The sequence below is a fragment of the Impatiens glandulifera genome, chromosome 6, assembly GCF_907164915.1.
Source record: "Impatiens glandulifera chromosome 6, dImpGla2.1, whole genome shotgun sequence".
Lineage (NCBI taxonomy): Eukaryota > Viridiplantae > Streptophyta > Magnoliopsida > Ericales > Balsaminaceae > Impatiens > Impatiens glandulifera.
The window spans coordinates 22,511,367-22,528,096 of record NC_061867.1 but is presented as its reverse complement, the minus strand read 5'-3'; the positions used below and the strand labels follow the sequence as shown (position 1 = coordinate 22,528,096).

Genomic DNA, 16,730 nt, shown 5'->3' with positions numbered 1-16,730 from the left:
GTTTTATTATATTATTTTGATCATTCATGTGGACAATATAGAAAAAATTACTCCACTCAACAATATAATAAACCCTCATGCCTCTTGCAAAAATATTTATTTTGATAATTCACATTACTAAAAGAATATTTTCTACATTGATCAGTAAATATTTGGTGATGAATAAATAGTTTAATTGGATACAAAATATTGATAATAATGATAGTTATATTCAAGTCCATTCTGTAAAAATAAATGAGTAAAAAAAAGTGTATAGTTCAGGTATACATAATTACAATCAAAATTTAAGAGTAATTATCTTTCAAATTAATTAATTGATGGTAATATTTTATTAAATTGCTCATGACCATTATATGTTAAATATTATTATAGACATTTAAAATAGACATAATTATCTATATATAAATAATGAGGAAGGATAGGGAAAGGGAATTTGAGAGAGGGAATGGGGACACTACAACAAATTAGATATACGCCGACGCTTAAAAAGACTTCTGCCGACGTTTAAAAGCGTCGCCAAAGATATCACCGACGCTTAAACTTGCGTCGCCAAAAACAGGGTCGTTGTAGGTGCCACCGACGCATAAATAATCGTTGGTAAAATTAAAATAAACGTCGCCAAAACCATATATTTTTGAATTAATTTTTATCCCATTATTTTTTCGATTTTTTTGTTTTATTTTTTTATTCGGTTTATATTTTTTCTCCAAATTTTCTTTTCTGTTTTTCATGAAATTATATTTTTATTTTTTTACAGTTATTATTTATATATTTTAATAATTATTTTCAAATTTAAACAAAAATTCTAAATACATAAAAAAAAATACTAATGAAATACAAAGTTTTTAATCAAAAATATGAAAACCATTAAATACATCCTAAAGTTATGTCACCATCTATAATTAAAATATTGAAAGCATTAACACTTATATTATATTACAAATCAGAAACAAAATAATAAAGAAGGAAATCATTCACATTATTTTTCTTAATCCAATTAAATACAAACAAAATAATATAAAGATGTTAGGGCATAACAAAAAAATTTATCCTGCAATAAAATATAACTCATCCAAATCACCATTATTATACCTAATTATAATAAACTAATTTAATTATTAAATTGATACCAAACATATATATTTTATCATAATAATTTATTTGAATTCACACAATTGCCTGATAAAATATTATGCACATGACTTGTAAAATAAGACAAAACCTTCTAATTAAAGTCTTAAAGTCAAGTACTTTATTTTAGAATAAGAAAGTTAAAAGAAAAGTATAATTTATAATAAATAAATTAATATATATTTTTGAACATGGTCACAAGACACTTCTATTCATATTAACAACTTAAAATTGATTTTAGCAAGCAAACATGGTAGAATGGGAATAGAAACATAGTGGTAAGACCTCTTTTGTCACCATCTTCATCTCTTATACTCTATCTTTACATTATTTATTTATTGGGTATTTTGTTAGTCTACTTCCTCATTATTTAATAACTCTTACTTATCTCATACTAATTTTCTTTGTAAAATGTACTCTTACATTTATATTTCTTTAATAAGAAAAGATAACAAATATCAAAAACTATGTAGATGAGAGATATGTATCACATACCTTTGAATCCATTGTTTGATGTATGATAAGAAATCTGCAATAAAATAAATAAAATTAGTACTTAAATTAAATATTTAAGAGCATCAATATTACATATTTATTTTAAGAATTCTCAAATCAAAATGACTGAACTGAAACCAGAAAAACTCAAATCGATCGTAAATTAGGAATAACTCAGCGAACACTTGGCAATTATGTGTGCAAAAGATCTCATTAGATTATTTCTAGTAATTGTATATAAAGAGACAATGAAAACGATAGCATATAATTAAAATGTGGTTAGCTTATAAATTAATAATAACAAATGATAATAAAGATAATTCAAGTAAGATGAAAGACTAATCTTATGATGAATCTTACTTTTCAAATCATATTTGTAAGACTAGTGTGAGTACCACGAAATGAACCTGTGTATGTAAGTGAATAACTATGTTAATAATAAAATTTGTGTTACAGATCCAAGGAACATTTAATATGAAATTATTAATCTTGATATCAGATCAGTTCATGATACTAAGACAATATTGTATCATATTCTCATCCCTATTGATATAGTTGCTAACATATTAATTTAATACATATTATAATTTATAACGTACTAACTCGAAACATTCTTTAGATCTTATTGAGATTCAATAGTTCAACAAAAATCAAACTACTACGAGCTAAAATCATGCATTAGATATGATTAATTAAAAGAATAACTCATGATTCTTTCTATTCTAATACTTTATTGTCTCTTACAACCTAAATAAGTATTCCTAAAATAAAATTGTATTATTAAATTGAAATTGATTGACTCAAAGTATTTCACATGTAAATATATATAAAACATGTTTATGTATAAAGAAAGTCAATCAATTTCAATTTAATCTATATTTATTGATAAACTGTTTTATTGATTGAAATTTCAATTTAATGTTCATGTTTTATCTAGTCAGGAACCACCTCAGTATAAAACACAAACATAATTAAATAACATACATATATATGTGAATTCTTGTTCGATTGTTTATTTAGAAACAATTATTGATAAATAATAAAAATTACCTAAAAAATTATTGATGCAACAAAAAATGATTGTTCTGATTTTCGGCCCATAACCCTCGATGACTCGTACATGTCATGCCTTTTGTCCAGGTCAGTAATTCTGTTTTCTGACCAAATCTATAAAATGTATTAAAAATATTTATCATATTAGTGTGAATGTAACATCGATAACATAAAAAGTTTATACTTACACTGACAGTAGTAGATGGCGTGGACAAAGGATAATATCAGAATAGGCATCATTAATTATTATTACTAGCTGAAAGAAAGTAAAGCATGGCAAATTGTGAGTAATTGTTGAATATGGTAAATAGAGAGTACCACCACCACCTGTACTTTCTTCATCATCTGACACACTGACGATTGTCCAAAGGTCGCAGGAGTTCCAGTGAAAATCAACAACTTTGTCTCTGAAAAAAAAGATAAAATAAATACTTGTTCCTTAAATCAGAATCGAACAACATAAATGAGGAACTAGCACTATTAAACAAGTAGAGCCACAACCCAAAAATAAACATTCTAATAGGTAAAACCCACTTGGCTATTACAAGAAAAAGAAAAACGGTTTTACCTGTGCCCTGCATGTTTGAACAACAAGCCTTGTGGATAACTTGAATATCTTGATCCACTGGTTTCCTGCTTCTTACCAATCTGGAACATGAATGGAATTTATCAGTGTAGATAACTAGAATTGTGAATCAGACTATGAATTAGCAGAAAATTTTGAAATGAAATGTAACATCAACTTCCCATAAAGAATCAAATCATAATAGCATAAGAAAGAGAAAAATTCAAAATGTGCACAAGAAAAAGAGAAAGGAATGTAGATAACTCAAACTCTCCCCAAAAAAAATATTTAAAATAAGACTCAGATCTAGGAAATTTGATTTATTCACTTTGGCAACAAGATGTGCCATTAAAAAGCATGTCTGCAACTGCCTAGCATAAGAAATAAAAAAAACTAAAAAGAATCAGTGCACAATTTAGTAGATTAGGTTTTAGACCTTTTCAATATCCCACAAGTTCAAAATACCGTCTTCTGCTGAACTGCCAAAAACAAATGACTTGTCTGGAGACCACTGCAAAATAAAAACAATAATAATAAATTATTGAAACAGTTGTCAAAAGCTATTGTAAAAATCAAAATGCAATTCATTTATTGTTAGAAGCTATTGTTCAACAGATAAATCAACAAAAAAAGAATAACTGATTATATATTGCAAACCTGTACACAGAGAACAACAGCATCATGACCCTCAAATACATGAACAGGTGATCCAACCCCTCCAGACTTAAGATTTCGACGGTCAAACATGCTTATGGTATAATCATCCGATCTGTTAAATACCATGCAAATTAAATGAAACTCGGAATCCAAAACTATAGAAAATACTCAGCAACACATCAATAAAGTTACACCCTCATTTACAGAAAGTAGAAATGTGTATATGAACTCGCGTTAACTTAACTTCTAACAGATTCACTGAAAAATCACATAATGACAAGGAAATTACATACCCTGTAAGAATAAAATTAACATTGTGTGGATTCCAATCAACACAATGAAGGTCAGCATCAGCTTTCTCAACCTGCAGAAGAGACAAGTGAATGTCATGGATAGATCAGGACTGTAGGCAAAAGGTGAACTGGTAATAATGTTGCATGTAAGGATTTAGGGATCTTAAACCTGCATCCTTCCTTTTTAGCAAGACAAGAAACATAATGAAATTACTGTAGACTATAAAGTAGGGTTCCAAATAAGTCATCCTCTTTGAGCAAAGTGGGGATTTTTTCCACCAAAATTGCCAGGCGGTCACATTAAGTAGAAAACAAGAATTCACATTAAAATCTCTAAACCAGTCGAGCAAGGAAAGTTCAAACACGAAATCTCATTGATTGAAGCATTTTATCAAACATGTGGATGGAACAACAGAAAGTAACAACAAATCAAACTAATAGTTGTCCAAATTGAAAGAAACATAAATCAATATCTACTTAAAACCAAAACGTTAAAAGCTAGATCGAATTGCTCTGAAACAACAGTTACAATCGACCAACCAAATTTCTCAAGAAACTCGCTATGATTCATTACAGGTTTAAAGCTATTTTTTACAACTTACCAAGAAATATGAAGAAATGCGGGGTAAACCCCTTATGCCTCCCTTCAAATCGATCTCCATCCAGTAGCGGAGAAGAGGACTAGTAGCATTCGACTCGATCCTTACCCAGAACCAATGAAGACGACTCGATCTCAAATCGAGAGTCGGCTTTGGTCTATCCTTTGTTTCCCACCGCCAAATTAGGAGTCAGCTATTTTAGAAGCTCCTTCTCTTGTTCTCGGTTTTGGATTTCGTCGCTGCTCACGATATTCATCTTCTTAGATATTCATCTTCTTCGCAGGAACCTCCGCGTGATGCATTTCCGAAAAAAGAGAAATAAAACAAAATAGTTGAATTATGTTAGATTCAAATATCTATATATTTAGTTTCATAAAAAAATTTAAAATATTAATTTAATATAATATAATATAATATCAAATTTATATTTAATTTATATATATATATATTAATTTAATTAAATTTAAATAATAATTAATTAAAAGACATATAATTGGTAATGTAATAAAAAAATAATAATTAAATTTTAATATTAATAAAGTTTTAAAATAAAATTTATTTATAAAAAATTAAAATAATAAAATAAAATATTTGTAAAATTAAAAATATTAAAATTTTTAGTAACTAAAGTATAAGATTGTCAACAAATATATATAAAAAACAAAATAAAATAAAATAATAAAATTAGGTTAAATTCAAATATCTATATATTTAATTTCATAAAAAATCTAAAATATTAATTTAATTTAATATAATATAATATAATATCTAATTTATATTTAGTTTATATATATTTTATAATTTAATTAATATTTAAATAATAATTAATTAAAAGACATAAGGTTAGTTATGTTATAAAAAAATAATAATTAAATTTTAATATTAATAAAGTTTTAAATAAAATTTATTTATAAAAATTAAATAATGAAATAAAATATTTATAAAATTAAAATATTAAAAATTTTAAGTGAATAAATTATAAAGATGTCAACAAGTATATGTAAAAAGACAAAAAAAGAAATAATAAAGGTTGTTTTTATATATTTTAAAGGTTGGCAAAAACCTTTTTATTCTCTTGAGTTTTACCTACGCTTAATATAAGTGGGCATATAATCGTTGCCGAAACTATATTTTGTTGTAGTGGGAAAAGAATGACATATCACAACATCACGGCTGGTAAGAGGATAAATGGTGAGGAGAAAGGAAGAGAGACAAAATTTGTTATTTTTTTGTAACGAATTAGAACTACGTCATTCCATCTCCCAAATTTCATCCCCAATCATTTCTCATTTTAGACAAAATCAACTAGTATAGAGTTGGACTAATTAACTCTCTAATTAATTGGAAATAATATTTTACTAGATTAGCTATGATGGTTATATGTTTTATATTAATTATAGATATTAAAATATAAAGTCAGAACTTTATATTATGTCAAACACAAAATATTATCCTTTCTATCATAAAATGAGATTAGATGAAATTTCATAAAGATCAAGATTAATACATGTTATATTTTAACCTTGTGAGTTCATAATTGAAATTATAATGTTATTATTTTGAATAATTAATATTATTTGTATTGTATTTACAAATTATAATGTTATTAATGTAAACTAGCATAGCATAGATATCCGTACAAATTAAAGATATAAATAAATTATTATTTATATATAAACATTTTAATTAAAAATAATATTATTAAAATCTTTGAATTGATTTTAATTTGAAAAATCAAATACAATATTTATATTTGTAAATTCATTTAGTATATAAAATTAAAAAAAATATCTAAAAAAATATATAATATATGTAACAAATCATATAAATTAACAGCATTCGTTTAGGTATTCATTAAGTGTAAAGAAAAATAGTGTAGAAAACATATACTTAATACGTTATCCCATTTTTTCAAAATCATCAAAAAAAAAAAAATCTTGAGAGCAAAAACACTAGAGGAGAATCACATCAGAATCACGGTCGTCGGCACGTTAGGCACGATCAACATGATCGACACGTTTGACACTTTCGACACAATGAGAACGGTCGCGCGAAATTCAGTTGTTGATTTGGTCTTAGTTTATGAGAAACGTGGTAGAGAGTCACGATCGTCGGCACATTCGGCACGATCAACATAATCGACACATCTGGTACGTTTGTCGAGAAATTATTCACTTGTGTCACGAATATTGGGTCGGGAAATCATAAATACAGTCGCTAGGGTTGTTTGAGAAAAAGTTTGGGGTTGTGATTGCTTTAGGTCATTGGGTTGTGAAACAGGGTCACTAGTTCGTTAGTCTACGGTCATTCCTGGTCGTAGATTTTTCTCGATTGTTAGTAAATTGGGTTTGATTGAGTTGTCTGCATTCTTAATTTCCTACATTCCAGTTCTTTTACTAAGATGGGAGAAATAATAAGAATAAGGAAATTTAAGTGTATGACTTCATGGAAATAAATTCAAGCAAGAAAATGATAGATGAAAAAGGAAAAAAACATATTTCTGAGAAACCAGAAATACAGAAACAAAGCTCTTAGAAGATTGAGGAAAAAATGCAGATTGAAAGAAAATTTGAAGCCTGAAATAAAAAATGATGAATTATGAAAGGTTGGATACAACGAAAGAGCAAATCTCTATGGACTCAAGAATCAAATTGCGACATAGTTGTTCCAAACAATGAAATGAGAGATTATGCTTAGTAAGGAAAAAATACAACAAATCACTATCCAACTCAATATTCACTATCTTCAGGATTGGAACTTACTAAAACAAGAGGAATGTAAGAAGATAGTTATTTTTTCTGTGAAAACAATGAGGGAGCTTATGAAGTGCCCAAAAACCAAGACCTATACTATCAGAAGTAATTCTAGTTAGAAAGTTAATGGAGTCTAGAAAAAAAATGCATGCCAGAAATATGATGATGGATAGATATATAAAGGCAAAACTTACCTGGGAGATTTTAAACCAAAGATTCTTAAATCCCCTTTTAAGTTTAAATTACCTGTTGAAGTGGGGGAAAATACATTACAGAATGGGAAAATGTAGTTGTTGGGAACTACATAGGTATGAATCGTGTATCTTTCCCAGTCCCTAAAGATGTTTTGTTAAAACAATGGGAGCATATGGGACTGGAAAAGGTATCAGCAAATATCCATGATCTCTATTTCTCGAAATTCAAGCAGGGAACAAGTCTAGAAAATATTCTGAAGCTGGGACACACATATGTTGGGTCAAACTGTATGAAGCTAGAAAAATGATCTGAAGGTATGAACCTACTCAACAAACCGAAGGAAATAGCTCAAATTTGGTTCAAACCAAGGAACATTCTATCTCATATGTATAACGCAGAAGTACTTAGCCATTTTACTAGTCTCTTAGGGAAACCATTATATATGGACCCAATATTGGAGGAAAATGAACACATCACATATGTTAGGATAAAAATTGAAGTGCATCCGAGAAGCACTTTACCAACAAATATGACAATAGTTGATAGGAGAGGCAAACCCACAGACATGGATATTACGTATGAATGGAGGCCAAACAAACATATGTACATTCTGCAATACTTTTGAACATCCCATTAATAAATGTGTAAAAACAATCGAAGAACAAAAGGAAAAGCTAAAAGTTTAGGAGCAAAATGAAGTAGCTGAAACTGGAGAATCATACAATCAGAATAAGGAATCTAAAGATGGAGATGTAGATGATGAGAATGATGAAGAATCAAAGGAAATAAAATATGAAAAATTAGAGAAAGAAGAAGATGAAGAGTCGGAGGAAGAGGAAGAGGAAGAAAAATGGGAAGAATTAGAGGAAGGAAGTGATAAGAATGAAGTGGATGATAGTGAAGAGGAAACTTTGAAAGTGGACTGAAGTAAGTCAGACAAAAATGAAGAAAAGGAATGTGAAGATAAATGTGAAATTCTAAAAAACTGAAACATAATTCATTTTATCAGATTAGTGTTGGATCTTCTAAAGCAAAACTAATCCAAGGGAATGAAGTCAATGCTCATAAACAGTCATCATCAAATGCACTATTTCAATCACTAATAAAGAAGAATAGAGTCAAACAGATGATTATAAAAATTAGGTGGGCTGCGAGAGCAGCAGATTGGGATCCGAAAGTAGAGGAAATGATATTGGCTACATTGAACAAGAATGTTAAGTAGTATTATTGGTATGCTTTAGTTGTCTGTAATCTCTGTTTTTTTTGTTTTTTTTTAATTATATACTCTAGAGTCGTTTGATTCTTTTAATCAAAACTAGGGTTTCTCTAAATTTGATAATGGACCATTTCGCCCACTTTTTTATTCTTAATGAAATGGCATTAAACTATTTTCCAAAAAAAGATAGTGTAGAAAAAAATCATCAAAACCTTGAATTTTAAATTAAATTATAAATCAAATTGATGTTTTATTTGAGTCTAATATTTTTTATTATTATTATATACTTATTTAAAAAGTTTTTGTAATAATTTTAATTATTTAATAATCAAATTTAGTATAAATTGATATTTATTAAAAATAAAATAAATAAATAAATTGAATACAATAAATTGATAAAAAAAAATAAATAAATTAATATAATAAATAATTGAACAAATATAAAAATATTTAAAATTAATATATAAATAATTTTAAAAAATATGTGCTAATAAATTTTTTGTATAAAGTGTCTTAATTTGTTTTTCAGTAATAAATTATTATAATAGATTATTGGACAAATATTAAAATATAATTAAATTAATAGCAGCTAACAATGATAGAAGAATTGCAAGCACTTACTGTTAGGATCTAGGTCGCCGCTGGTGGACCGGGGGTTGGACCGGTTAGCGGTTCTCACTCGTAGGGTGGTGGTTAATTCGGTTAGAGATTAACACCGGGGTTTCAATACTACACAACCTGTCACAAACCCTTGAACTAGGTTCAAGCGCGGAAGAGGTTTGCTTTCAGGTTGAAGCGGTACGCTTGTATGATAGGCGCTGTCGGTTTCGGATGATGAAGATTTGGAGATGGTGGGTCGGTTTCGGTAATCTGGATATTCGGTATGGTTAGTATAGAGTCGGTTTGGAGCGGTATGGTTAAGTTAGTCGGTTATGTAATGAAGCCTGCAGAAAGTAAATAACACAACAGATTTTATGGATGTTCGGAGATAAAACTCCTACGTCACCCCTTCCTCTCGAAACCGCGAGAAGGATATTCACTAAGGAATACAAGTACAATCCGATCGAGACTTATTTCTTGCTCGATATACCCTTACAATTCACACCGAAATTGTAGAACACACTTTAGCTTTCAACACTTAGGCTTTCTAGAATAGCACACTGTTATCACTTGTAGTAAATGCTCTTAGCTTTCGTTATCCCAATGTATGTCACTCAATGTCCCGCATTTACTCTTCTGCAACTGCCTCCTTTTATAGGTGAAATATGCCAACGGTCATATTTCACTGCCTTGAATCTGATTGGCTGATCAGAGGTGCAGTGATTCAGTGTCTCAGACCTGCGGTCGTCTCCTCAGACCTGGTGTCCTGTCTCAGACCTGCCGGTCTGTAAGGCAAACCTGTCGGGTTTGTCTTTTACTTGATGTAGACAGTCTGTTTGGACAGTTGTCTGTACTTTGAAGATTTCCTTTCTGGCTTATCCTGAAGTAGAAGGATCCGGTAGTACTGTTTTCTGCAGCCTACAGTCTTTTCTCAGACTTGCATGGATATGGAAGTATTCAGTATGTTCCTTTGGTATCATTCTCAACAGATACCCGAAATGTCTTCTTGTATTGGTCGTCCGCTTGACTTGGCCGAATGTCTTTTGGTAGTGATGTAACCGGACTTCTTCCGGTTATTCTTGTCTTGTGGATGATCGGCTGTTTGATGGTTCCAGTTTTGAGCTTTGGCCGATCCTTCCTTTGTGCGGTCACGTTCCGAATACACTTGATCGGTTTGGTATCTTGACCGGTTAGGTTTCTTCAGTCAGTTCTTTTGTTCATCCGGTCCGGTTCCTTGTTCCTGCATGGGAAGTTTGTTTAAGTTAGGTTTATTTGAACCGGTCTGAATTTATCTAACAATTTCTCCCTTTTTGATTATTTTATTTAAAATTATCAAAATCATGTAAGTTTGCAACCGTAGGCCGGTTGTTTTGTTTGGCCGGTTTTTGAAAAAGACTTAGATAATTTTTCGAAAAATTTTGAGAGAGAAGTTTTGGAAGAGTCTTTATCTTTTATCTAACAATTTCTCCCTTTTTGATTATTTTATTTAAAATTATCAAAACTAAGTAGAAATGCAAAATAAGGCCGGATTCAAAAATAACTTTATATATATTTATAGATGACCGGAAAAGACAAAGCATAAATACTAAGGCAAATAAGAAAAGGAAGTATAGTCCCTATTCAGAGTCTGTGAATTCATAGGCACTCTTCTTTTTCTTCGGTATCGGTTTCCTGGTCTCCTGGGAGGGTCTTTGTCTTTTGGACCGGGACCGCAGCTGTTCTTCGACTTCGTCTTCTACTAGGTCGTCTTGCTGCGAAGTACCCGTAGTGACCGGTTCGGAGATTTCATTGAGCATCTCGACTATCCGAACTTTCTTAGGAGCCACCCTCTTTCTTTTTGTCGGTGCTGAAGCGGAGGCGGCCGCCTTCTTCTTCTTCTCGTTTGCCTTTGCAAATTCGGCCAGGTTCCGTTTTTGCTCTTCCAATCGTGCGGCATCCTCCGCAGCCTGACTGGCCACTTTCTCGGCATACCCTGGGTATAAGGCCTCGGCTCTTCTTATTCTTTCGGCTTCCAAATCTGCTTCGGTCAGTTGAGACGATCGCGGCGCCCCTTTATTCTTGCTAGCTTCGGCGTCCAGCGCATCCTGGACCCTTTTAGCCACTAGAGCATCAGCCTCTATAGCCGCGGCATCTGCGTTCTCCTTAGCCTTTAGAATTTCGGCCATCTGTTCGGTAAGTGCCTTTACTTCGGTCACGAGATCTTCATTTTTCTTTTCCAGTACCGAGACCCGGTCAATTGTCGCGTCCACCCGTTCGAAATCCTTCTTTAAGTTGGAGGTCACATCCTCCAGAGTGGCGGTTCGCTGAGCACATTTTACGCGCTCACCGGCCTCTTCCCACAGACCGGTGCTGAGTTCTGCTAGGCGTGCTTGATGTTGATCCAGAAGCTGTTTTGTCACATCGGTGAACTTCAGGGCCGAATCAAATATGTTGTTGCATCTATCCTTGAACGGTTGAAACTTGGACACGTCGTGTTCTTGAACGCGGTCATCGATCCGCTCTGATATGGATGCGTCAAGCTGCTGAAGTCGGTCCTCAACCCGCTCCGAAACTGATGCTTCAAACTTTTGAAGTCGGTCATCAATCCATTCTTTAGAAGGGACTGAAACGGTGACTTCCGGTTGTGGAGGAGGAGTTGATTGCTCGGTGGGATCTGGATCGGCTCTTTCATCGTATCCTCTAAGTTCGGTACCCCAACTTCTAAGTTTGGAACCTCAACTCCCAATGTCGGTATCGGTTCCTCAGCTTCCAATATCGGTTCCTCATCCTCCCTTGGAGGTGTTTGACAGTTAACTGGAAATTCTTCGATTACCGGAGCAGTATAGACCGGTACTTGCTTTTGGTTGCATATTGCTTCCAGCCGCTCTATTTCTTGACGTATCTCCAGTTTGCCTTTTGCAAGCTTTGCTAACACCCGCGGTGCTATGGTGCACACCGATCCGCCCTCGTTATATTCTTCCGTAATTTTCCGGATGCGCCTTTTTAGTTTCCGAAGATGGCTTCTCGGTATCAGGAGACAAGTTCGGCATTGTACCTCCTGAATTGTATTGGATTTTGTGAGGCGTAAGATCATGTCCTCTACTTCCTCCAATCTGGCGATGCAATCCTGTTGCGGGAAGCTCGGTAGGATATCTTTATATTTTGTACTGAACCGGTGCTCATGCCACTCCAAATATAGATCTATAACGTCCTCGTCTCGCTTGTTGATGCCCTGAAAGATATTCTGGGCTAATCTTTCGGCCTCGGCTTCGTCGGCCTCTTCCCTGTCGTAGCCTTCATCATTGGCTCCTGTATCACCCCCTTCTTCACCCTCGGTGGTCTCAGGATTAGCGCTTTGTTCGGCATCGTTCGGACTCCGAGCCGAATGATCGTCGTCATGGACCGTTCTATCTTCGGTCCTCTCCGGGTCGGTTTCCTCAGGGGCCCACTCCTCATCGTCTGTTTGTTGTGGTGGGTCTACGAAAGTTATCTTTTCTTTCTTCTTCCCTCCGGTCTTTGCTTTTGCCGGGGCATCTTTCTTTGCGGCTTTCTTCTTTCGGCCACCTGTGGAACTGGAGGCCGACTGCGTTCTTGGAAGGAATTGCCTCGATCTAATGAGGCAACGTTTTAATAGCTCAACACCGGGACCGACGTTGAGGTTCAAGTGGAGGAAGATCTTACCGAGTTGCACGGCATATCCCCACGACCGGGCTGAATCCGGTCTCACCATGTCCATGAGGTTGCCGAACACTGATCTTGCCCAGTTGACCTCTTTTCCTTCCAACAGACCGATTATCATTTTGATTTTGTCTCTGGTGAGGTTGCTGAAGTTTCCTCCCCTTGCCAGTATTGCCCTGGCGAAAACGTCACACGCTGGGATATATTCCGGTTTCAGCATTTGTTTACTTCTGGATGTAGTGATCGGTTCATTGGTTGCCGATAAGAAGTGGCAAGCCGTCTCAAAGGTATCATCGTCTATCTCTGCCGTTGCATCCTGGCCGGTAGTTGGGAGACGCAAGCTCTCGGCCACCAATGCTTCGGTGATCTCAATTTGGGAACCGCACACCGTTGCGATGATCCTGTCGTAGGAGATGATTGCGGTGTTGAAGAATTCTTCGACCGCATCTTTGTAAATTACGTGAGGACCGTCTAGGAAATATCCCAGACCGGTTTTAATCAGCCGGTCAATGACTTCCTTTGCCTCGGTCGTCCCATTCTGCCGGATCTCCTCGAAATCCACTTGAGAGTAGAGTTTGAACAACGCCGAATCACGACCCATGTTGAGGAGTTTGAGAATGAGAGAAATCGGCTTCAGAGAGTTTAGGAAGCTTAGAGAGAGAAAGTGAATTTGCGTGAGAATGAAAAATATGACCGAAGGCCCCCTTTTATAGGCACGGTTTGGAAGCCCAACCGTCCCATCATTAATGGGCGGGAGTTTTCCCTCCAAAATGAAAAGACGCTAATCTATGGGCGGTTAAGTGTGAAAAGGTGGGCGGCACCTTTGAGCGGGAGATTTCCCTCCAAAACCCTTAGCCTATGTCATAGATGACGCATTATTTTCTTTGAGACCGAATGAATGAGCGGTTTCTAAGTCTAATCAGACATTTTGATTAACAGTTTTAATCAGATTTTATGAAACCGGATAAAACGAGGTTATTTTCGGTTACTTAGATAAATGCGCAAAGAAGAAAGAGAAACGGTCATTGAAACTAAAACGATATTTATTCAAGAGACTGATACGAAAGAGTACATAGAGAAAACCGATAGAATGATACGAAAGATAGGCACTTAAAAAGTAAGCACCATTCTGGAAAACTTTTCTTCCACCGCATCGGCATCAAGAATGTTTGAGTGGGAAGTCGGTGTACCCGGTCCAAACTCTGGCCGGTACTTGAGAATCAACTTGCTGATGTGAGGTGCATAACTGAGACCTTTCTTGGTCAGCACCATGTTCTTCAAGTTTTGAAAGAGGACCGCCGACCAATTGATGGGCGTTTTGTGGTAGATGTGGGTCATGATGTTGTAGGTGTTCTGTGAATACCGCTGATTTGGGGATTGGCACAGAATGGACCGAGTGACAATCTCAAGAAGGAGCTGAGCACTACGATAGAGGCGGGTTTTTAACCCATAGGTTTCCACTCGGTCAAGGGTTGCAGAGCAGAGTAATCCATAGTAGAATGCATCAAGTCCCTCCATAGTCGGGAAATCAGAGAACCCTTCTTTGGGCAGATTGAAAAGGATGGCGAATTCGGCTTCATCAAGCCAGAAGGTGTGGTCCCTTACCGTAGAGACAATGTAGTCGCCCCTGATGCAGGCACTTCTGAAGAATGCCTTAACATCCTCAATCAGTACAGGACCGGATTCTTCAAGGAAGGTTTGAAGGCCGGTATCAATAAGGCATTCAAACATGTTTTTCTTTGGATGGTCATAGTCCCATTCTGCCAGACATGAGTCGAAATCGACGCTTAGAAAGTTTCCCAAAGTTCGGCTCGGCATGATTATGATATTGAGAGAGAGATTCAAGAAGAATACAAGTGATTTTGTACTTTCGGATGTGATAAAATGAGAGGAGAATGGCTCCTTATATAGGATCGGTTTTGGAGGGAAAATCTGAGCATTGATCGTCAGTTTTGTTTTATTAAGGAAGAGAATCTTTCCCTTTTCAAGATGTATGGGGAAGCGGCAGATTGCAAGGCTCGAGGTAAGTGTTAGTTGGGAAGTGACCAGATTAGTTGGAAATTAAATATGCGGGTGGTTGGGAGTTATCTCATTAATTGGGATTATCTCATTAAATGCATTTAACACATAACCGATATTGATTAGATAGAAGCCGAAAATGGTAGAGATAATGCCGAAAATGACATACAGAAATGATGAAGTTAAGAAAAACATAAGTAAAGCCGAAGTAGGCATGGATGAAGCCGATATGATCAAAGTTGAGTTGGTTAAGGATACATCTGGTACATGCTACAAAACGACCGGATGCAAGAAGGAGTGACTTAGCGAGTGCGGGAATTAACATCACGAGGGGAATTGAAGTTTCTCCTCCTCCATTCTCTTTCAAACCGATCGTAGAATGAGTCGATTACTTCTCTGGTGAACACCTGACCATGGTTCAAACCTTCGCCGGGACAGGTTGGGACTCCAAGCTCCTCAAAAAGTCGACTTATCTGGGGAACAAAGGCCACTGACCGGGTGCCGATTATCCAAATAAGGACGTCAAACAGTACCCTAGACCAGTTGACCGGCGTCCTGGTGATGATGGCCGCCATCATGTTGAAAGCCGCCACGCAGTAGGTGTTGGTGACATCTTTTCCAAAGATGCCCCTTCCTATTATGTCATTGAGGAGCTGATACTCAGCCCTCAAGAGAGATTTAGAGCCATGATCATCAACAGGCTCGTCCGACCGGGCAAGGGAGAGAGAGACCTCAGCCTTAATATCGGCCGGAGGGTTTAGGTCTGTTAGCCCTTGTTTGGGCAGATCGAAGCACCGAGCGAAGTCCTGCTCGGTGAAGTCAAAGAGAATGCCCCCAACCTTTGATTGGATATGGGTATCAAAGTGGGGTGTCCCCCGGTATACCCTGGCATTGTAGAAAAATTCCAAGACTGATTCAGGGTATATTGTTTGCCTGTCATCCAGAAAATGCTGGAGACCGGTATCTTCCAGTTGTTTGATCATCCGATACACCTCATAATGATCGGTATCGGAGCAAGATTCAAAGTTGACTTGGAGAATGTTTGTGAAGAGAGACATTTTTGCCTTAGTGATAGAGAGGGTGTTTTGTTTTTGTGAGTGTTTTGGTGAGTGAGTGCTTCCTTTAAATACTGGTTTTGGGGCTAACCTATTATCCGGGCATTAAATGAGATGATATGTATTAACCGCAGGATAAGAAACTTTGCATAAAATAGGCAGGTTTATAGTTCTAGGTGTCGGTCATAGGCCTGAACTGTGAAAGATATCAAAAGATCTTCACGTCTTTTTAGGCGCGACCTGTTTTACTTGGAAAGGACAATGTTGCAGAACAGATACCTTTAACCTCTGATAACAATTCCTCTTCTGTTTGAAATTCAAATGATCTGGGGTAGCGTCCTTCCGAACCGGTCAGGTATCAGTTGTTCATCTTGATGCGGTTACATGGTGCATGTACCAAGTAGCCGGTCGGTTTACTCTATCTGATAAACTGGGCGGTTCT

The 16,730-nt window shown here is 35.1% G+C and overlaps 1 protein-coding gene across 1 annotated transcript; it reads right to left on the bottom strand.

Annotated features, from left to right (window-relative positions):
- Window positions 1–2,863: 2,863 nt before the first annotated feature.
- On the bottom strand, window positions 2,864–4,856 carry LOC124943367 (WD-40 repeat-containing protein MSI4-like). The gene is made up of 6 exons (XM_047483880.1): window positions 4,797–4,856; window positions 4,195–4,265; window positions 3,902–4,013; window positions 3,681–3,755; window positions 3,248–3,327; window positions 2,864–3,086 (listed from the first exon to the last, which is right to left on the bottom strand). Exons 1-6 carry the CDS (start codon window positions 4,854–4,856, stop codon window positions 2,864–2,866), a joined length of 621 nt encoding a protein of 206 aa, XP_047339836.1.
- Window positions 4,857–16,730: the final 11,874 nt, after the last annotated feature.